General features: G+C 37.1%; 4 protein-coding genes across 4 annotated transcripts; 2 read left to right on the forward strand and 2 right to left on the reverse strand.

The window, feature by feature from the left end:
• Window positions 1–2,925: 2,925 nt before the first annotated feature.
• On the reverse strand, window positions 2,926–4,145 carry LOC103324534 (protein S40-5-like). The gene has a single exon (XM_008226605.3). The coding sequence runs from the start codon at window positions 3,860–3,862 to the stop codon at window positions 3,245–3,247; it is 618 nt and encodes a 205-aa protein (XP_008224827.1). The 5' UTR covers window positions 3,863–4,145; the 3' UTR covers window positions 2,926–3,244.
• A 6,444-nt stretch (window positions 4,146–10,589) lies between these two features.
• Window positions 10,590–13,046, reverse strand: LOC103324533 (uncharacterized). The gene is made up of 2 exons (XM_008226604.3): window positions 12,745–13,046; window positions 10,590–12,222 (listed from the first exon to the last, which is right to left on the reverse strand). Exons 1-2 carry the CDS (start codon window positions 12,991–12,993, stop codon window positions 10,711–10,713), a joined length of 1,761 nt encoding a protein of 586 aa, XP_008224826.2. The 5' UTR covers window positions 12,994–13,046; the 3' UTR covers window positions 10,590–10,710.
• Window positions 13,047–16,649: 3,603 nt separating this feature from the next.
• LOC103324532 (uncharacterized) lies at window positions 16,650–17,435 on the forward strand. The gene has a single exon (XM_008226602.3). The coding sequence runs from the start codon at window positions 16,819–16,821 to the stop codon at window positions 17,257–17,259; it is 441 nt and encodes a 146-aa protein (XP_008224824.2). The 5' UTR covers window positions 16,650–16,818; the 3' UTR covers window positions 17,260–17,435.
• Window positions 17,436–18,491: 1,056 nt separating this feature from the next.
• Window positions 18,492–22,673, forward strand: LOC103324531 (putative GPI-anchored protein At1g61900). The gene is made up of 8 exons (XM_008226601.2): window positions 18,492–18,915; window positions 19,634–19,810; window positions 19,911–20,519; window positions 21,111–21,356; window positions 21,481–21,492; window positions 21,729–21,869; window positions 22,021–22,065; window positions 22,308–22,673. The coding sequence occupies exons 1-8, from the start codon at window positions 18,825–18,827 to the stop codon at window positions 22,376–22,378; spliced, it is 1,392 nt and encodes a 463-aa protein (XP_008224823.2). The 5' UTR covers window positions 18,492–18,824; the 3' UTR covers window positions 22,379–22,673.
• The last annotated feature ends 42 nt before the right edge of the window (window positions 22,674–22,715 follow it).

Genomic DNA, 22,715 nt, shown 5'->3' on the forward strand with positions numbered 1-22,715 from the left:
TTCTGTCGTGCTGTTTTAATTTCATTTAATCTCCACCAAAAAAAAAACATCATCCCAAGTGATTAACATTTCAAATTTATTTTTCCTCGTGTGTGCCAGCTAGCCATCCATAGATTCCACGACAAAAAAAGAATTCAAAAAGAGAAAAATCGTGTGGATTAATTTTATGTAGCCGTACACGTGTTGAAATAAAAACCAAACCAAACCCGGGTGTTTCACGTGACCATGAGACCGACCTCTAGACATAAAGCTTAATGATGGGAGCTCCTCTCCTCCGGGTTTAGGTAGGTTTGTGCATATACGACTGAGAGGAACTAGACCCCCACACATCTAGAGATTACGTTCCGTGATACACTTTGCAGCCCAAAATCTGATTCAGGCTCCTCGTAGGGTATAGTTGGAGATTGAACGGGAATTTTGCTATGGTCAAAACCGAAGACGTTCCCTAAAGCACTATTCTCTTGTACTCTTGGTGTCAACAATTCACATGCAGTCGGTCTGTCTGTCACCTACTAGTCCTACCATTCCATTTTCTCACCATCACAACAAGTGATGACGATGGGCTTCTACATCCCCTCTACGTAATCCTCCCATACCAGCAAGTGCACATTGCACATTGCACATTGCATATCCTCACGTCAACTCGTACCCAATGTCAATCCCACTCTGCATTGGGCTTCGGTTTGTGGTTCAAGTTGGATTTCTCTTTTCAATAAAAGCCCATACAATGTAGAGAGAGAGAGAGAGAGAGAGAGAGAGAGGACTTTTCCCCAGTAATTGTTTGAATAATAGAAGAGTGTGGATGTTTTTTTCAAAGTAAAGAACAAAGGCAGGCGGGGAATAAATGCCGGAAGAGTCAGAATTAGAAAATATGGACAAAAAATGAGGAGGCCCACCCACTCCCAGGAGCGAGCAAAACCAGATGCTTTTAGTGGAAGCTGATAGATAGTGGGACGGAAGGGCAGGACAGGTTGACAAGGTCCAAGCCAACGAAAATGCAATATTTACTGTGCGGAGCGGATTACAAATTTATAAGGAATGATGCAGCAAGAGGTTTATAGCTTAAATACCTAATAATAATAATAAAGTAATTACTCTTACACTCATAATAAAGAATTACTCTTACACTCATAATAAAGATATTCTAGTTCAAATAGATAAAGTAGTTATTCTTATACTCGAGATATTGTGAATCTACTTGTCACGATATCGCTTGTGTAATTTTAATTTATTTTTTATAATAAAAAATTGGATGGATGGCATTGTCAAGTTGGAGCATATATAAGTGTATGTATATGGGCTAAAACTTTTTCAAAAAAAGGACGCAACTACTTTTTATTGCCTCTCTCACTCATATGAACTCACAACTCACAGGCTACGAGAGCCATTGGTTTCACCTTTGTCTTCGTGCTATGAAATCAACACTAACTGACTAGACTTTGGAAATTTGGACTTTAACACTAAGCTTTGGATATCAGGGGCCCCCGCACCTTATGCTCAATGCTCATCATCATCATCATCAAACTCTTATTTTCTCTCTTTTTAGATTCCATGCTTTCTTCATGCAATTGACACGACTTTGAAAATATTAGGTGGATGAAATAAAACCACATGTCATTTGAGATATTTAGTTATATATTCATTCTTAATATTGGTGTTATGGATAAATACTATATCATTTAATTCTTATAAATAAATTTTAAAATTATTACCAGCTGATCTATTTTCAAGTTTACTTAATATACTAATTTTCTAGCTTACCCTTTTATTTTGAGTGTTTTGGGTTTTTTTTTTTTTTTGGTAAGGTTTTGAGGTTGAGCTTGTTTTATAAAAATAGATAGCAGTTTTGCAAATTATAAGATATTCAAAGCCTCTTTGTTATGTTTTAAATGAGCTTTGGATGTGTTTTTAGAGTCCATTTTATGTATGGTTTTTTAAAAAGATAATAATAATTTAGGCTCCTATATTTGACATAATAGTGAAACTCTCTACATTTATTATCAAGTTATTATTAATTGTTACTGGGGAAGACATGATCGCAGTCAATTTTTTTTTAGAAAGGGTAAATAAGATAGCTACTGAATTATCCATATATATATATATATATATATATGTGCGTGTGTGTAAGTATTGAGACACTTATCAACTAATACTAATATAGTTTGGTTAAATGATAGGTTTCTGTTATAGTTGAAACTAAGATTGGCTTGTGAGGTTTGAGAGATGTTAATTATCAAGTGGAGATGGTATGAATTTTGATCACATTTCAAGTCACTAATTTTTTTAAAGTCACTAATATTTGATTGTTCTAGACTTTTAGTATCTATTTATTCTACAAATTTTAAACAGTTTGGTGGAGAAACTCCATAGGTATATAATAGTTATATTAGGTAGTTAGGCCATTAGTGTGAGACTATGAAAAAAAAGATGGTAAACTACAAATTTTAAATAGTTAAGTGATATTATTAATTTACGTGTTATTATATGTGTAGATGATATTGTTGATTTTTGTTGACTTAGCGTATTAATATAAATAAACACACATAATTGTAGCCTGACAGGTAACACAAATTTTTAATTTTTAATTTTTTCAAGAAATAAGATGGTAAACTACAAGATTGCACTCAATGACATTCCATGTTCAGTTTTTGATTAAATTGCCACGTATCCTCAAATTTTATTTAACTCAAAGAATGACATTTAAAAAAGGCATCTAAATCATATTGCTGAAAATGCCTACATAATTTATCAAGAATAATAAGAGCTAAAAAATTTCATAAAACAATACTCTTAAAAGTTCACATGCGAGACACGATCTCATTAGAGTAATTTTTCTCCCGAGTAAAATTCTGAATTCAAATTCTAACATCCCTATAACGTGTGTGAATTTAATATTCAAAAAGAAGAAATCACAGGAGGCTGTACTTGAAGCTCATAAATTACCAAATTATATTACCAACTAAGACAAATTGATTTCCAAAATTCAACCCACGACAGAAAAAGACCAAAGAAGGACCTCAATCCAAGACCAAAGAAGGACCTCAATCCAATCCCCAATTCAGAATTCAAATGTTTGGGCAAATTGGGCTCACTCGCAACCGAGGCTATTAACTCAGCTGAATCATTGCCCAGTGCAAAAATACCATTTCACAACAATCAGATTAAAATCTCCACTACCACGTCTTCCCAAACCCAATCATTTTTAACAATAAAACTCCCTTTCTAATCCTAACACTAATCACAATTAACCATCAAACCCGGTCCGGCTCCACACCGCGTCCCTTACCCGCCGCATGTCCCGGCCCTTCAGGGTCCGCCCGACGCCTTCGAAAACTGACGTCGCGCCACGCGTGTACTCACGCGCTAGGTACTCGTGTGGCGGGATCATCTCCGAGTCATTCCCATCCAACTCCTCGTCCAACTCGTACAGGGAGTCCACCGAGTCGACCCGGAGAATCTTGCTCCAGTCCGGCACGTTCACGGGAGCTGACGTGGCCATGTGGTGCGCACGTGGGGACGCCACGCTGTCGTGTCCGCGGAACTGGTGCACGATCCTAGGTGATGACGCCGTTTTTCCGGAATCGTCAAAAGCCAATGACAGGCCACCCACGTTGCCATCTTCCCTTGCAATTCGGCGGCTCCTCCTCGACGAGACGCCCCCGTTTGTCTCAGCGGAGGCGCGTGGGCTCCAATCTCCGTGCGAATTTTCGATTTCGGGGTCTTCCCTTTCGTCCACGGTGTTCACCATCGACCAGACGTCGTCTTCGCCGAGCTCCGGCGAGTCATGAGCGTGGCTGTAGCTGCTGTAGTTTCCGAGCAACCGTTCGCTGCGGCTCTGCGTCAGTTTCCGGCCCTTCGCCATATGTCATAATCAATCAGATTCCCACGACGGAATCGATAATTCCCGGCGACCCAATTGAGGAAAGGAAAAAACCCACGAAACCCAATTTCACAGCTCCATTGAAATTATTTATTATATTGGCTTACGCATAAGCTGGGCTTTGGAGGGCTGAGCAAGTGTATATATAGAGAGAGCATTTCCATTTGGCAAGGCCCCCCCCCCCCCCCCCACAAGCGAACCCAATAATTCATTTCATTTGCATTTGAGTCTCATTTTGTCCGCATTTCCTTATGAGCTCTCTCTCTAACAAGATGCATGATGACATTAAAAGGACGCCACAAGTTCACAAAACTGTAAAAAATAGTGAAATTCCAATAGAGTCATTCATCCATTACACGCGCTCCCATCAACACGTGTGGACCACTTGCCTATCTAGAGAGAACCTTTTGTTTTTGGACGAAATACTTGCCGGTGAAACTGAAAACAAATTTTCTTATCTTGATACAAAATAGCAGAAGGAAAGCTAATGACAGTTGTGCACGTGCACCTCGAGAAATAATTGTATTGTATTAAAATACAATAATGTAATATAATTTGTTCATATATTAATGTATGGTATTATAAAATATCTATTTTTTTAATAACAAGATAACGAGTTATACCACGTAAACATACTCATGCACTATACTATAATTACTCGTGCACCTCCTAAAAGCATCAAATAATAATGAATTAAAAAAAAAACTCAGCAATGGGGATTGTTAGGAACGCGCTCCTATGTAAAAATACAAAGTATCCATCCACCACGTCGGTATTCCCCTCTTCACAAAACGGGGCCCTGACGCCAAACCCGTCTTGTTTGACTACGTCAAATGACAAATGCATATAATAATCCACGTGGGTACGTCCTCCTCTGAAAACCCACCACGTGGGTGCTTCCAAAGCTGCGGGTCCCGCTTCAAGGGTCTCAGTCCATGCCAAGTGGATGAACAGTGATCCGCTAAATAATTTGATGATGGAAAAATAAAAGGTCTAGGATGTTGTGGGGAGGGGGTGGCTAATGATGGTGACTAGAAAATTTAGCCTCTTCATAATTGATGGTTTAGGAGGTAATCAGTTTGGGTTTGTGGTTAAAATAATCCCCACTTGGGATAGAAAAGCAGAGTCTTGTGAAGGCCACATTAGACGGTCCAAAATGACAATAGTGGGGTGGGGGCCTACAAGGACTTGTCGTTTGTGAAGTAAACAAGTGAAGCTTTATCACACTATTCATTTTCCAGGATTTCACAATTCCCACAATCCAATGGCCCAAATTCAATGGATTAAGCTTGATATAGTAATGGAGTTTTATGCTTGAATTGCTTATTGGACCCAATTTGACGGAAGGATTTGTACTAATGTGCTTGAGATTATAAGAATTAATGGGATTCTAGAAGCAGCTGACTATATAGTACTCTTAAAACTCGTTATCATATATGATTGTGTGTGGCACACTACAATAGTACAATGAACAATTTGATATGAATATGACAAAATTTTCATCATCACTATACTATATGTATGCATATTTCAGTACATATTTATCATTCCCGTACAAAATTTTGGGTAACGCTAATGCTTTGTATATCGATGAATGGTGTCAATTGTTGATCGGCTTAAGTTATGTTCTGGATGAATGATTAACGTATGTAACAAATGAATGCATAGTTAGTATTAAGTTACATAATGAACAGACAGCAGACAATCGATGATTGACGTATGTTATATAATGAATGCACAGTTGCAATTGTTGATCGGCTTAAATTCTACAATAGATGGACGATCAAGCACGTTGATTGACGTATGCTACATGATAGATGCATAGTTGACAATTGTTGACTGACGTAGATTACACAATTAACTTTGTATATTGACTCATCTCATGCTAACACCATCCACCATAACTGCAAGTTGCAGTTGTTATCCAGTTGGGATTCTAAGAACCTTGGAGGATAATAAAAAGATAGGGTTGATATTTCACGTTTCTCTCAAGAGAGGACCCCCTTCCTTTCGTGAGGTACCATTGAGGACCCCTCACCCTTGTACTGGCCTCATTGTGTGGGATTCTGTTGGGGGACCTGGGCTTTCAATGACCAAACATTGGCTGGGACCCGCTAGCCACGGGCCCATGGATGATGGGTTCACAGTCTAGAGGTGCACCCTGACCCAACTAACTAACTGTGTCTTGTGATGGACCAATCAATATTGCAATCAAAGTATCCTATGCTATCGCTTGTTATGTATGTCAGCTCCACCAGATCAAAACTAGAAAATGATCCAACGGTTAATAATGAATCACTAGTTGATGCCCCGAGTAATTTTGAAGTGTGGCGCGGTGATTGTGTGCATGTGCCGCTGGAGTACTATGCTCTGTATCTGCAAAATCAAAGACGGCAATAAAAGTGGAATATTTTACAAGTACTTGCATGGACCCCACTCCCATCACCACTGTTTTTTTTAAAAAAATAATTATTATATCAAGCTCCACATTACGTCATGCGTTGCAACAAATTTTTAACAATGAACCATCTTCGATTGGTTGCGAAAAGCAATTATTTTTTTGGATACAAGCGGCATTAGATATTGGAGACTCGAATCTAGAACTTCGAATGTAAGAATAAATGTTTATAATCATTTGAGCTACAAGTTTCATGTAAATTAGTGCGTTGATAATGTGTGTGTGTCAATTCTATAAAGAAAGAATCCTACCTGTTACTTAATTACAGAAATAAAATAAAATAAAATTTAAAAACCCTCTGCTAAGCTCAGTGTTTAGCATATGATTTGATGGTGGCAAGATGGGTACTTTATAAAATTCAATTTGGGATTAAAATGTATGGATCCAGAGAATCACAAGGCTGTGGAATGAATGATTGTTCTAGGGTGAATCATGGGATATTATTTTATTACGAATATGTCAAGAAAGTCACCCCTTTATTTTAACATGAGATTCTTGTATATTGTACTAACATAAAATTATATATATAAAAGGAGAAGTATTATCAGAGAGTTTTGTTGGAGGTTTTGTCGGGTAGCAGTGGCTTTGTGTTGTAGGTACATGTTCTTCTTGCACCAGATACTATGTAATATTTTGTAGTTGCAGCAAACACCTCTGTCTGTGCAGAAAAATTCACTTATAACGGGGATGACACTGTTTTACAATATCTAATTAATAACACAATGATACGTGAAAAATTATCTCACGAGTCATTGCGTTATTGGGCGAGGATAACAAAAAGTGTTATCTATGTTGCATGAAAGTCTTTCTCCTGTCTGTGGAGACTCTAATTAAAATTATCAAATTTTAATTTTAATTTACCCTTTTCTTGATTTGATTCTTTTTGAAGACACCAAATTTGATCGTCCCTTTCTGTTTTGTTGCAGGATTTTCATCATCTGCACTGCACATGAGGAGCTGTAAAGCTAAGAAGAGCGCAATTTGTGTGACCCTTTTATACAAATTTTTTGCTTTATCTTGTCCTGTTTGGTTTTGTTGACTAGCATCCATTCAATCTTTGTGACGTTCTGCAACTTGGCGCTCCAGTTTGAGTAACAAGTTGAATGAATTACCAAAAACCCAACTATATAGGTCCTATAGGTCTGCAATTTTTGCAGCAACATCCTAGCATGAATTATTTTTACAATAAGCAAGCATTTGATGACATTTTCAACTGGGTTGTAAAATTTTAGAGGGATTCAAAATATATTTTTTTTATAGAAAAAAAATCTATATGAAATGGACTTTGAAAATACACAAAAAATTCATTTACAAAATAGCAAAGAGGCTTCGAATTTCCTATAAATTACAACATGTTATCGATTTCTTAAAATAAGCAACTCCAAAATCTCATATATAAATTAAAAAAACCCTACACACTTAACAAAGCATCAAAGTAATCTAATAATCAAAATTAAATTCAACAGGGCCATCATTTTTTGGTTTTTCGGTTTTTTTTGGTTTGTTTATAGAAATTAAATGGTGTAGGATTAATTTATATCACTAGTACTACGAATGTGTATATAACTAAATATCTAAAAAAATTAATTAGGGTAAGAAGATCATTATTTTGCAAAATTATCGAGGCCAAGTTTGGTATGGAAGATTGAATATCAAATATCTGTGTCACAACTTTTTCAACCAGATGGAGATGGAGGGAGGGAGGCAAATAGAGGTCACAATCAACCCTTTTTCAAGAAGGAGCTCACCACTAAAAAAAAAAAAAAAATCAATTAACATTATTGTTTGGTTCGCAGCAGCAAGCTCAGCTCAGGTGGCAGGCCCTTTTTTCTCTATCCTTATGCATCAACGATTAGAAAGGACCGATCGTTTTCTCTGGTTTGAGTTGTTACAATCATGTTGGGTCGGCCATGGCTTCTCTGTCATGTGCCAGTCTAAATCTAATCCCCTTGAGGATTTTTTTTTTTCCCACAGTAAGAGGAATTATTGAACTTGAAATGATGCAATTAAACTGTTTGATATATAAATTTACTCTCTATTTTTTTTCCCCATTTTCGTGCTATTATCACCACAATCTCAACAACCAGATTGATGCCAATGCCATGCCACTTCCCCCATGAAAGAGCCGACCACCAATATAGCAACCTTGATAAAAATAATCAATCAATCTACGACCAAATCACATTAGTTTATTACCAAACCACCTATTTGTGTATTTTTTTTCTCTTTGGTTGCAGTTGCAGATTCCATTTAGTATTTTTTTTTCTGTCAATAATAGTTTCCCCATTCTAATCACTGATTGAAAATAATTAGGAAGAATCTTAGCCTTTTTTTAATTCAAAACCTGAAAGGGGTCCCCTCAACAAAAATGATTTCAATCACCTTGATGCAATATCTAAACCTTTGTTTCATCAGATTCCGAAATCATAACAGCCTTTAAATGGGGTTTCAAAACTATATAACATGGTCATCAAAACTTATTCAGAGCCAGCCAAAAATGAACGGTTCGAATCATGAGATGATATTGTGGGTTGAGCGTGCATATATAAAAACATGTGCGTGCGTATATAAAAACATGTGAAAGTGGAGATTGGTGTGAGGTCATTTTCATTCTTAGAGTAGTGTCCATCAAGTGGTACAAAGTTTGCTAGTTTTGTAACGACAGTAGAGAGAGTGTAGGCAGAGTTGAGGTTATTAGCCAAAAATGGTCGTCCCACTTGCATGACATGTTGCCTAAGTCTGTGGCTGTGGCATTGGCGGCAACCCCCATTTCTTCATCAGGTCAGGTGGGAATTTTGTTTGTACAATCATTAACTCTAGGACTAGAAGAGCTCTTGTTCGGCCAAAACTCAAAGCATGATCAACCATCAAAATATCATCTTAAATCTTAATCTTTCTGTTTTTTATTGGTAGGCTAATTATGTATTTGCCATGCTTGCGTCTCTTAATTTGGTGACTACTTCAAAACCATTCATTCATGAGCATCTGGCTTTCTTTTTTGATGCATGTGTTTGTGGAAACCTACTTGTGCATTTTGTTTTCTTAATCTTAAGCACCAAGTGAAGTTGTGTTTGGTCGATTCGTCGTCTAATTCCATCAAGTTAACTGATGATGATTGTCCTTTTAAGGGTTGTCTTAATTTCTTCTGTGTTTTTTATTTCTTTCCCAAATCATCATCAGACTTGAAATGATAAATTGGATCATGAGTATGGTCTTCTAAACACTTATGCCTACCCAGCCAAGACGATAAGATAAGCATCTAAACCGTGCTTTGAATTGGAGAAATTGGGGATTACATTATTGGTGCCAGGTCTTTTTCAGTAATCGATTTGACAACCCAGTAAATATCTAACAAATGAGGTTCTGCATCCAAAGTCATGAAAGTTGTATTACTCACTGGACCCAGGGCAGATCATTCAATTAATCACCAGTAAATTTGGGCCCATAGGCCTTCTGATGTTGGGCCTCGTGCCTTTTTTTAAAGCGGTGTGGTGATTTGATTTGGAGGGGAAGAGGCGGGAAGGATTTCTTGTTTTTTTTTTTATTGTGGTGGTCTTTTTAGATTTTGTTAAAGTTTAATCCTCCCCTAACCCTAACTGAATATAAACGATATCTGCAGCAAATTACCTGATGTAAACTATTAGTTAATGTTCTTTGTTGCTTTATTATCGAATTTACGTTATTATTTCCGAGAAAACTTCATACTGTTGCTGCTTGCTTTGTATTTGGTGTTACAAATCAAATTATACTCAACTGTGTACAAATACAATTGCACGCATTTATATAAAAAGCTATGTTGGTCTTAGAGGACCTTATAATAGTCTACTTTTACAAGAAAAGTTGATAGCTTTGCAAATTGCATGAATTATTTGGAGACAACTTTGTTACATTCTACAGACATGGGATCCACCACCAAGTCCTCAGCAAGAAGCAAACAGGGGAACACACAACACTCGCATTTTTATCAGCTTATGGAGAAAAAGGAAATCCCACAAATTCCTAATTCTTCTTTCTTGGGATGGGAAGAATGACCCAAAGAGTGGGTCAAAAACACTCTCAACTGCCCCTCCCACCTGTATTGAAAAAGCGCACACACAATGATTGGCTGTCTAGCTGGAAATAAATGACTATAGCCTATAACATGCTTACTCATAATGCCATGTTATACAGCTGCACAACATGCAATAATCAATACCAGTAAAGAAATATGAGAGAGAGAGAGAGAGAGAGAGAGAGAGAGAGAGAGAGAGAGAGCTTAAATGAATTGTTCTTTCTCATTTGTGTCCAAATAAACATACAATACAGTGAAGTATAGCAACCAAAAACTAAGAAAAGAAAACAAGTGTCTACTTCTAATGTATAAGCTCCTAATTCACCTAGCCTTCTGTTTAAGAACATGACGCAACTGTGATTTCTGGCTTTCTATTTTTGCATCCCAAAGCTTGACCTTCGAACCATTCTTTTGAATGGCTCGAGGCCATTCGATGGACCCTTTCATCCCTCGAGTTATGTGTGGATTCACTGTGTCTGTTGGGATCCTCTGTCCAGCTGAATACCTGTGTGTAGTATCATGTTCAAACAACCCTTTATTTGAAATTTCTCCCCAACGTGATGTTATCCCATTTGAAAGCCTCCCTTCACCCTCATCAAAGCCTATCTTATAAAACTCACCATTGCTTGGACATGATCCCCAAAGCTTAGATGCAGAAGATGTCTTGCGCTTTGATTGCTTCTCTGATGCTGCGCATACCTCACTGATTTCCCTATCTGGAGAACATTGGACTGCATTATCATTACCATCACTAAAGCTCCTTGAAACAGTTTTTCCCTGGCCAACCCTGTCAATTGCGGGATTATCCCCTTCCAATGAATCACAAGAACCTCTGGCATCTTTCTGTAAACAACTATTATAATCATTATGGCAATTCAACTGCTTTGACAAATGAGTTTGGTTGAACCCATTATCCTCATGGCTAGAAGGAGTGTGACAAATGCAGGGTTCAATCTCCCTCTCACTACCTTCACATCGCCAGAGCTCTTCAAAAACAGAGAATATATCATTTGATTTTGGAGGAACATTAGAAAATTCTTCAATACCATGGATATTCAATGACTTAACTGCCTGCAGGATCAACTCAGCTTTTCTTAACTCCGTCATATCCAGAGTGCCAAAACTTGACCTTAAGAAAGTTTCAACATCTTTTATCAGCTTGTTCAACTGACAATATTTATCTTCAAGAGTTAGTTTTGCATCGATCAGCTTCATCTGGACCCGTTCTTCACGCCAAACCTCTGCTATCTGCAACATCTTCCTCTCTTCTTCCACTTCTGCAACAATTTTCTTTGATTCTCTCTTCAATGCCTCAACTTCAGCCTTGTCTTCTCCAATTTGTTCAGCTAGTCCATTAGAAATTTCTTGCATGAGTTTTCTGCTCTTTTTCTCTTCCTCATATTTTTTCATGAAATGCTCCGCAGAGAACTTGGCACCTGCTAATTGATTTATCAGATTGGTGTTAAGGTTTTCCACCTGCTGACGACTTTTCCTTTCCCTACCTAATTCTTCCTTCAATTCGTCAAGAGCAAGATTTTTCTGCTGTGCTCTGCTCTTCCAATAGATTCTTTCCTCTTCTAGCTTCCTCAAAAAATGTTTGACTTTCTTCTTAAGGGACTGCCGCTTAGCTTCTAGCGCAAGAATACACAATCTAGCTTCCGTTAGTTCTGCATTCATTGTCGAAACAACAGAGCCAGTAGTAACTGGCCTATCTTTGAGAAGCTTCACATGGTTGTAAAAACGATAGATGTCATCAAATTCTTTTGAGCCGCCAGGGCTCCACTTTGTTTCACTCTCTGATGCACATTCGGGATATGGCGAAGACGGTTCAAGCTAGAAAATCAAAAGAAAATGAAACATAAGTACTAGAAGTTTATAATTCAGGTATTGAAGCTTGAAATCTTAATAATTTGATAAGTCAAAGTTGTATAACACATTAGGTTGCTGAGCCGCAATTTTTTTGTTGAGGGGGCAGGCGAATATAAAGTTTTTGCATAACTGAGACATAGTTTGACAAAGATCAATCCTTTCCTTACCCAATGATGAGTTCAACGTTAATATATTCAATTTCAAGGCATGAACCATAATGATTGATTTCAAAGTCTTAAAATCTATGTAAAACCTCTAACACTTTGACAAAACAAAATTGGCTTTAAGATCTGAACCCAAAATTGAACATATCCAAATGATAGCAATGCAGTCATTCTCTCTGAAGTTCCTATAATAACCATTTCATATGCAAAACTGTTCAAATAAACAAATACATAGCAGAGTTCAAACTCACAGTGGCAGTCACATAACAGAGTAAAAAACGAAACTTTTACAAAAACGACATGAAAATCGAATCAGAAATACCTGAAGCTGAGGCGGAGGAGGATCAGAAGGGCCAGAATTGAACTTGAGGTCTTGATCCCTTGAAATTTCGTTAAAGCGCAATTGCCAGAGCCCCGCGGCAAGCTTCCGAGCGGAGGCCTGGACGACACCGGTGGTTTTGTCGTCGTCGAACTTCCAGTGAAGAAATGGACTCGACGGGGGTCCGAAATTCCGGCGCCGGTGCGTCCAAGCCTTCCGGCGACGGGAATGGGCACCGCCTGACTGGTTCATTCGGTGGTCATCCGAGTCTCAGTTTTTGCGTGCTTCGTTTGCTGTTGTGAGTGAGAGTGGTTCCAACTTCCAATGCTTTATAAGGAAAGGAAGGATGGTTCATTGTCTACGTGTCTGTTTTTACTGTTTAGTCAATCATTTTACACTTTTACGTAAAGTCAAGGGCATGTTATACGTTACATTATTTTTCCAAAACCTTGAGTACACTATTATTTATACAAAAATAATGTGTATAGTTCAAATTCAAAAATCTGTCCAAATTATTTCCTACACCAATATATTAAGATGTGGAGCTTGAATTGAACCTAGAAAACCATCAAGTTTGCAGTGCTAAGTTGCTAACTAACAAAATTAAATTTCCTTTAAAATCTCAAATGTAATTAGTCATTTTAATCAATGTTTAAGTAAAATTAGATTTTAAAATTGAATGATAATGTCTCCATGTAAGTTGAGTTATTTACAAATCATATATTTACCGAATATCCTTCAATATATATATATATATATATATATATTATAATAGGCTTGTTGATTGTTGCCTTTCCTGCAGTGTTCTGGGTTTAATATGGGATATTGGAGATTGCAAAACATTTCTTTTATTCATCAACTTAAGGAAGTAACCATAGAGCTTTCCATTGGATCTAATGGAATTCAGTTTGCAAAATATGTGCTCGAGCATGCTCGGAATTTGAAGAAAATGACATTTTTTTCGTTCACCTCAGCAGTCGAAAGCTGTAAGGAAGATAACCAAAAGCATGATTGCTTCTAGTGCCAAACTTGTCTTTTTGGAGGATAGAGAAAGAGGAAGATAATCATAATCTGAACAGCTCACCAGATGAAGGGTCGTCAAGGGTTGTCTCCCCAAACTTCCAGAGAGCTCAATCAGATCATATGTCATCGCTATGTTGTTCGATGTTTTGTTTGAATATAAGTGTACGTGTTATTTTTGTTTAACTCGACTGTGTACTGATTGACAATCCTAGACCATATGTGCTTTTTTTTGGAGTCAAAAGTAAACTGCGTAGAGGTTCCACCAATATTTTAAGAGTCACATAATTTGGTAGATTACATGAAGGTTATAGTTTCTTATTTTTTCAGTAGCTGCTTTTTGTCGCTAGCCTGTTTGGCTGTTTTGATTGCCACCCAACTCAGAAATTCTATCCCTGGAAATATGTTAAATCAATTCCATGGACAATCCAATATTAGTGCACATGATGGATTTTCAGGGGACGATAATTTACTTAAGAACAGACTCCCAATTCCAAAAAGTAGCTATCAATTAAAATGAAAAAAAAAAGATCCTGTTCTTTGAGAAGCAACTGCATTCTCATCTTCCAAACATCTATGTTCATTTGTAACTTATCTTTTTCTACTTATTTTGGCTATACTATTTCTTTTTTTAAAAAAATAGAAAACCCCAGTATAGCCGAGCGGCTATACTATTTCCTTTCTCAAAAAATTAAAAACCGAGTCAAGCCGCACGGCTATACTATTTTTTTAAAATTTATTTTTTAAAAATAAGACCTCTCCCGACATAATTTCATCGGCACATGTATTTTAGTCGGGGAACACCTAATCCGGAAATTTTTCCGGCATAGATCTATGCCAATGAAATTTCGTCGGGATAAGTGTTCATGTAATTTTTTTTTAAAATTTAAAATTTTAAAATATAAAATTACTTTCTGTAATTTTTATTTTGGCCAACTTCCTTAATTTAATATATGTAATTAAGTAATATCTTATCCTTTTTGAATTACTTTAATAGTCGTATTGTACATATTCGTAGGTATTTCTAATGCTTAATACACATACTTTTTACAAATTTTTTATTAAGACACACAAAGTTCACGTATTACACAAAAAATTCTCACATATTATTGAATAAGAAATTTTTTGTTAAAATATTGCGCTACACTATATTATTGAATAATAAATTGAATAAGGGTATTACACTATATTTATTTATTAAATAGTGTAGCCCTTTTAAATATAGTGTATTTAAATAGTACAGCCGTGCGGCTATACTATGTTTGAAAATAGTATAGCCCAGCGGCTATTCTTTTTTTGGGGACATTTGGCTCCTAATCGCTGGATGGTCCTTTTTTTTTTAAAACAAAAAAGAGTACAGCCGCGGCTATACTCTGTGTTTTTTTTAATTTTTTAAAAAAGTAGACTTGTATTGACATGTGGCGCCTAAACGTTGGGGTCCTACTTTGTATAGACTGGATGGATTTAATCGAATATTTTAATAGTATAGCCGAACGGCTATACAGGTTGGATTAAACCGGATTTTTTCATATAGCCGCACGGCTATACGGGTTGGATTTAATCGGATATGTTTATATTATAGTCGCGCGGCTAGACAGGTTGAATATTTTAATAGTATAGCCGCACGGCTATACCAGTTGGATTTAGTCGGATATTTTTATAGGAGCCGTGAGGCTATACCGGTTGGATTTAATCGGATATTTTAATAGTATAGCCATGCTGCTAGACTGGTTGGATTTAAACGAATATTTTAATAGTATAGCCGGCAGGAGAGACCGGTTGGATTTAATCGGATAGTTTTATATTATAGCCGCACGTCTATACTGGTTGGATTTAATCGAATATTTTAATAGTATAGCCGCACGGCTATACAGTTGGATTTAATGGAATATTTTAATAGTATAGCCGCACGGCCAAACGAGTTAAATTCTACCAATATTTTAATAGCATAGCCACTCGGCTATACCTTTAAATATATATAAATATTTAAAAATATATTTGTATATATTATCTTTATACTATTAAATATTCAAATATATTTGAAGAGTATAGACTATACTCTTTAAATATGTATGGATATTTAAAAATAAACATTCAAATATTTTAATAGTATAAAGATAATAGGTAAATATATCCGCGCCATTTGTGGAGTCACGCATGAAACTTGTGGCGGCAAAACACGTACTCCGTCACTACGATTTATTGTCCCGGGAAAAGTGAAGTTTGTAGGTCAAGATTTTGCCGTGAAAGACTAATTTTCTTGTAGTATCTCGATTAAGATAGCAAGGAGAGAGAGGGAATTGTGTTAAATATGATGATATGGCGTTAAAGCTAAGTGGAAAAAAGGAGTGTGAGGCTATTGTTGTTGTTTAAAGAAGAATAAAAAGGTTTTATATATTGTTGTTGACCAACTACGTACGGAGAAGGTGAAGGTTTCAAAGACGAATAATAGAGAGATTGAGTAATTTTACCCTAAAGTCAAGGATTCCATTTGCATACTTATGTTCACACTCTTCCTTGTCCGATCCCAAAATATTCCATTTCAAAAGCCAATTCACACTTAAAATTCAAAATTGACGATATCCTCCCTGGAACTGGTGTGGGCTTGACCATTCTGATTACCAGACAGCCAGCCAGCCCGCTACCTCAACACACACGCCACACCACGCCACGCCACGCCAACCGTATTAGAATTAGACCAAACCAAATTAAACACCTTCATATGTAAATATTCAAGCAGCTAAGCTAAGCCCAGCCGCGCGCTAACTTCTTGTCGTAGACCACCTAGACCCCAAAAACAAAGAAAAAGGTTGAACCATGTACGGTCCTTTATATATGTACTATATTCATACATGTAATTTCCTGGAAGCGCAATAATATTATCATTTTTGTGACGGTCTCACCACGCCAACTCTACCTATCTTTTCTCTTCTCTGCTATATATAACATAAACCTCCCCATTGTCATACTCTCTCTTCTTCCCTCAGCAGCCTCAATTAGTTTCTAAAGCTATATAAGCTGAATTATATCTAGTTTAATTAAGCTTAGCTAGCTAGAATGGGAAACTGTTTGAGGCGTGATTCGGTGACGGTATGGGCCGGCGACGACGACGACTGGGTCGACATTAGTTCTCAGCTGCAGCTTTGTGATGATTGTAATAATAGTAATAATAAGAAGAAGAAGAAGGCTTACAACCACTTGGTCGAAAAGGAGAGGCTTCTTGGTGAGATAATATCATCAGCTTCAACATCTTCAACTTCAACTAATGGAGATCAGGTGAAGATCAAGATTACTAAAAAGGAGCTAGATGAGTTGGTGCATGGAGGAAACCTGCAAGGTCTTTCGTCTGTCGAACAACTCTTAGATAGCCTCTTGACGACGAACGGCCCTGATGAGGATCAAAACTTCTATGAGATGGATCGTCAGGATCAGGACTTCTATGAGATGGATCATCAACGGCCCTGGAGGCCAGTCCTCCAAACTATTCCAGAGTATTAAGGACTAATTAGGACGAGGCCCATCTTTTTCATCTCTCATTATTATTACTATTCTTTTTTCTTTAGAGATTCAGATTTGTCACTCTCTGTTACGTACCATATATAATAGAGAATAGTTTTCCTTGGTGTATATGTTATTTACTCCTTTTATTAATGAATTTTTAGCTCATCTGATTTTGGACTGGTCCATATCATGCGCACATCTAATTGGGCTGCTCAGTCCAATATCATTATGGGCTTCATCCTGAATTATATGTCTACTAGACAAGGCCTACTTGGGCTAAGCCTAGCTTAGTCTTGTGTTTGATTTTAGTAATGTTCGATTGGGATAAATTAATTTTCCAAAAAAAAAAAAAAAACTTTATCATTATTATTTTATTTTATTGGGGAGAGAGGAATAGAACTTAAGACCTCGGATATATAAATAAATACTTTTGACCACTTAAGATATTAACCTTTATTTATTTTATTGATTTTGAGCTTGAACGAAGAAAGATTTATCCGAGTGTTGGAAACTTTATTCCATGTCTTTCCTTTTGTCACTACGGGGGGAAAGGGAGGTACATTGTTCATTTGGCTAGGCTTGCTAGCTAGAAGTCTATTCATAACCAGTGAAAGTTGATGTTAGCTTGATGCTTTCCACCCTTTTATTTTATTATCCTTGGTCTTTAATCATGCAATGCTTATTGTCGAAGACAAGCTGTGAATTCCCTCCTTGGAAGACATATCAACATCAATTATGCTAATCATTTTCCTATGCTTTCCCAAATAAACGAATTTTTAAAGTGATAACGTACGTTATAACGAATCATAAAATCATGACAAAGATAGATAGATAATCAAAAGATTTGAACTTTATTCTCAAACCCAGTTCATTGATTTCATGTTAAAAATATAGATTGTTTTATTAAATTCAGATCCTTTTATTTCAGAGATCCTTTTATGAATGGCCAGAAGAAGGTCAAAATTTAAAATGAAAATAGTATTTAATAACTACTCAAGTTTATTGCCTACACAATTAAGCACCAGAATTTTTTTGAGCAATGGCCGCTTTAATTATCCGAACAACTACTACCACAGTGCCTGCCCAAGCTTTGTAGAAAAGTAGGCCATTGGAGCTTTCGCACGTGTGAGAGACACGAACTAATGGAGCAGGTCATCACTGCCACAGGTGTCACGCGTGCCAAATGGCTGGTGTAGAAAGTTGGAGTTGGCCAGTTGGGGAGAAAAAGGCGATGGGTGGCGTTAATGCGCCAGTGCTCTTCTATCTCAGTTTTCTGGTCAGTGTGGGGCCTACCTACTCTCTCCCAAGCAAGACAGCTATTACTCTCACACTGCTTCTGGCCCCACCCCACTTTGAAGCTCATTCATGGCTTCTCTCTACTCTGTCTCTATCTCTCATATCTTCCTGTTTTCACAATGTCTCCTTTATTTTCTCACATCCGCCAAACCATTCTCTGAGAAATTCCAAGGCTGATGCTTGCAAGCTGAGTTTCAGTCCTTCATCTATCTCTTTCTCTCTCTGTTTTTCTTCAGTTTCCCTCCACTTGGCTGTAGTCTTTTGTGATGGTTTCGCTATTTGGGGGTAAGGAAATTGAATGCATGAAGGAAATGGTGTCTCTGAAGCTCACCGTCCGTATATTTATGTTGTTCCTATGTGAGTATTCATATGTTTCTTGTTGATTTCTTTAGTGGGTTCTGCTTAATTTTGCATGATCTTGAGTTTTGTCTTCTGGGTCATTGTTAAAGTTGCTTTATTTTGAAGAATGTAACTGGGTTTCGAATAATTTGACCTTTGGTATTTTTGTGCAACTCAGATTCTGTGAAAGGTTCTAGATTTTGATTTCAGTTTCCAAGGATATGGTGCATTTGGCTCTCAAAATGATTGAACTCCTATTCTCCTCAATCTCCTAATATGTTGCTTGTTATAAGCCACAGCTTCACTTCCACTACTATTTAGTTCTTTAGTCACTTGTTAGAATGAACTAAAAATATCCCAGGTTTAGGGCACTGTTGGGATTTTGATTGCTGTTCGAGTTGGTATAGGTTTGCTCTTATAACTTTGTATGACATACATTAGTATGGAACTGCGGATTTAAGATTTCACCATAATCGCCATCATTGCTAGATTATGGACATATTGAGGCACATTACTTGCCTTTGGTTGAAGTATTCATTGCTAAGCAGTTCTAGGATTTATGATAGTTTTTATATATTTCCTTTTATCTCATTCTTTTTCGTTTTTGACTTCCTCTTAGTTACCTCAACAATACTAGTTGATTTAAGGCTTTAGAACTACTGATCGAAAAATTCATGAAGAAACTATCCATCTAAATGTTATTGATAGTAATCTTTGTAAATGATTTTTTTTATAGGTCTCCATATATGTTGTGGCAGCACGTTAACTTATCATAAAGATCCAGTCTTGACGATTAAACAAGATTCTATGTTACCGATGATCTCTCCTACAGGGACTCCTCAGCCCTTTCTTCCCCTTCTGGCTCCTTCACCACTGGCACCGTTCACAAATACCACTGTCCCAAAATTATCAGGTTCCTCCCTCCTTAATTTTTCTAGTTAAATTAGATTCCCCAACGCATTTTTTGGTTAAGATCTGAAGTTATATATTTTCGTGTTGATCTGTGGGTGCAGGACTCTGTACGCTAAACTTCAGTGTTGCTGAGAGTTTGATGAGTGTGACCTCAGTTGATTGTTGGTCGGTTTTTGCACCACTGCTCGCTAATGTAATTTGTTGCCCACAGTTGGAAGCCACTCTCACAATTCTCATTGGTCAATCCAGTAAAGAGACCAATGTTCTTGCTTTAAATGGGACGATTGCTAAACATTGTCTATCAGATATTGAGCAGATTTTGGTGGGCCAGGGTGCAAATGACAGTCTTGCTCAAATATGCTCGGTTCATTCATCAAATCTGACTTATGCATCTTGCCCAGTCATTGATGTTAATGAGTTTGAGGATACAGTTGATACTTCCAAGTTGCTTGCCGCTTGTGAGAAGATTGACCCTGTGAAAGAGTGCTGTGCTCAAACTTGTCAAAATGCCATATTAGAAGCCGCTACGAGGATCGCATCAAAAGCTTCTGATCTTTTGAGCACGGATGGTGCTCACGATATCTTACCTGATGGAGTAAGTAAAGTCAATGACTGCAAAAGTGTTGTCCTCCGGTGGCTGGCAAGTAAACTCAATCCTTCTCATGCAAAGGAAGTTCTAAGGGGACTATCTAATTGCAAGATTAACAAGGGTGAGTTTAGAGTTAAACATGGTGCTACACAGAACCTCCATCAAAGTTCTGTACTTTTTCTTTTATTTTTTATTTTCTCTAACCACCAAAAAAAAAAAAAAAGAAGAAGAAAAATTACTAGTTATTATTTTAACAGTTTAAAACATAGGGGCCTCATATATTTTTCTAGAAGTTTGTCAGAGATTTCTCCTAAAAGTAAAGTATCGATGTATTAGTGCCAGTGGTTAAGGAATACCTGTCATTACATACATCTTCTGATAAAAACTATCTCCATCATTCTTTCTCTCTCTCTCTGTCTCTCTGTATGGGAGAGAATTTTCTTGGCATTTCCTACGGTTGGATTGCCATCTTTATGAATTTGGATCAGACATTTCGGAGATGTTAGTGGAATTTTATCTGTATACCTCATATTCGGGGCTTACACCTGCATTATTGTAGTTGATTATTCCATGATTTTTGTATGTGGAGTGTGTTCGAGAGAGTATACTAGTTTATGTTTGCTCTGTATCTTATATCAGTTTGATTTTACTTAGAGATGCCAATCTCCAATTGGAGTATCTGACCCTGTATTGTATCTGGTATTCACTTCAGTTTGTCCCCTGGTTTTCCCCAACATGAAGCATGTTGCAATGGGTTGTGGGAATGGGATAAGTAACCAGACTGCTTGTTGTACTGCCATGGAGAGCTATGTGTCCCACTTGCAAAAGCAGAGTTTCATAACCAACTTGCAAGCTTTGGATTGTGCTGCATCACTGGGCATGAAGTTAAGAAAATCAAATATTACTGAAAATGTGTACAGCCTATGTCATATAAGCCTCAAGGATTTCTCCCTCCAAGGTTAGTACGTTCCTCTAGCCCTCTTTTTAAAGCAAACTATAAGCATTGGATCATGTTACTAATACAAATTTTTTGTGATTTCTGTATGTCAAATTGATTTGGGGATTGGATTTGTACAACTCAGTTGGAAATCAAGGTAATAAACTTGGTTGGTTTGTATTGTCCAATTATATTATACAGAAAGAACTGCTTAGCATTACCAGAAAGGTTCACTGTAGCCGAAAGAAGAAATTACACCTTTTCAATTGTTAGCATCATTTTATTGTCAAAGTAACTGCTTTTGACTTTGCCAGTAATTTCATGCCTGTGCTTTTGCTCTTTTCTTGTTCTAGTCTTGTAAACTGGTCTATCTTTGTACTTTTTGCATCATAGTGTCTGGATGTCTTCTGCCGAGCTTGCCTTCCGATGCAACATTTGACAGTTCAGGGGTCAGCTTCCTTTGTGATCTGAACGATAACATTCCAGCTCCCTGGCCCACCTCTTCTCAAGGGGCAGGTTCATCATGCAGTAAAAGTATGTGTAAGCTATTAACGTTTATTCATTTGTATGGAATACCCTACCATTCCATTTCATATTAACATTTGCAAGACTTTGTTGTTAATAAAGGTTGTATGTCCTTTCTGTCATGCTCTAATGATTTTTGCCTGACTTGTTGGAATTTCAGATGTCAAGATTCCTGCACTTCCTGCAGCAGCATCTGCTGAAAGTGGTGAGTAGGTCCATTCATTTATCTTCATGGGGATCATTTACTGCCTCAGTGCTAATTTGGTTTATTTGAGCAGTCCGCAAGTGCAGTATAGTATGTAAGGCATGCTCAGATATTTTAACCTTGTGAAAACTCTTAAGAGCAAGTTGCAAAACAGATGAATTGTGATTTTGTTTTTTCTTTTCCTCCTTTTGGGCTGTTTCAGAATTTAACTTTAAACATTTATATGCTCTCATGTTCTCCAGGTCTGTACAATGATGATGTGATGCTTTCTCTACTCCTTGCTTCTGGGGTGGTCCTCATGATGGTTTTGTAATAAGTATTCCCTTGAGAGAAACTTGTCAGTCCTCGAAGGAGTTCTTTGTTATGTTAGTCACCCCAAGCTAGTCGATAGAAGACCGTGAACTGGGGATAGAAGCTAGATCTGAGGTGATTTCATGTTTGTGCTTCCAATCCATATTAATTCATGATTCTTGCTTGCTTCTGTAATAAATTTTTTTTGTAAAGAAAATTAGGAAAGTGAGGGAGGTTATATTGTAACTGACACTATCGAGATTGCATGTGTAAATTCAGATTGCAGCCAAAATATAAGTTTAGTTCTTTTTGCCCAATTAGTATGTGCAGTAATATAGCGTCTCCTTCCAGTCACTTTG

The sequence above is a fragment of the Prunus mume genome, linkage group LG3 (genome assembly GCF_029339155.1).
Source record: "Prunus mume cultivar Tortuosa linkage group LG3, ASM2933915v1, whole genome shotgun sequence".
Classification (NCBI taxonomy): Eukaryota; Viridiplantae; Streptophyta; class Magnoliopsida; order Rosales; family Rosaceae; genus Prunus; species Prunus mume.

Bases quoted from the DNA above. Each gene is read 5' to 3' on its own strand.
- LOC103324531 (XM_008226601.2), top strand. From the start codon at position 18,825: ATGGTTTCGCTATTTGGGGGTAAGGAAATTGAATGCATGAAGGAAATG. The intron at 19,811-19,910 runs GTTCCTCCCTCC...CTGTGGGTGCAG, and splicing joins CACTGTCCCAAAATTATCAG to GACTCTGTACGCTAAACTTC. The intron at 20,520-21,110 runs GTGAGTTTAGAG...TATTCACTTCAG, and splicing joins TAATTGCAAGATTAACAAGG to TTTGTCCCCTGGTTTTCCCC.
- LOC103324534 (XM_008226605.3), bottom strand. From the start codon at position 3,862: ATGGCGAAGGGCCGGAAACTGACGCAGAGCCGCAGCGAACGGTTGCTC.
- LOC103324532 (XM_008226602.3), top strand. From the start codon at position 16,819: ATGGGAAACTGTTTGAGGCGTGATTCGGTGACGGTATGGGCCGGCGAC.
- LOC103324533 (XM_008226604.3), bottom strand. From the start codon at position 12,993: ATGAACCAGTCAGGCGGTGCCCATTCCCGTCGCCGGAAGGCTTGGACG. The intron at 12,223-12,744 runs GTATTTCTGATT...TTGATTTTCTAG, and splicing joins CTCCTCCGCCTCAGCTTCAG to CTTGAACCGTCTTCGCCATA.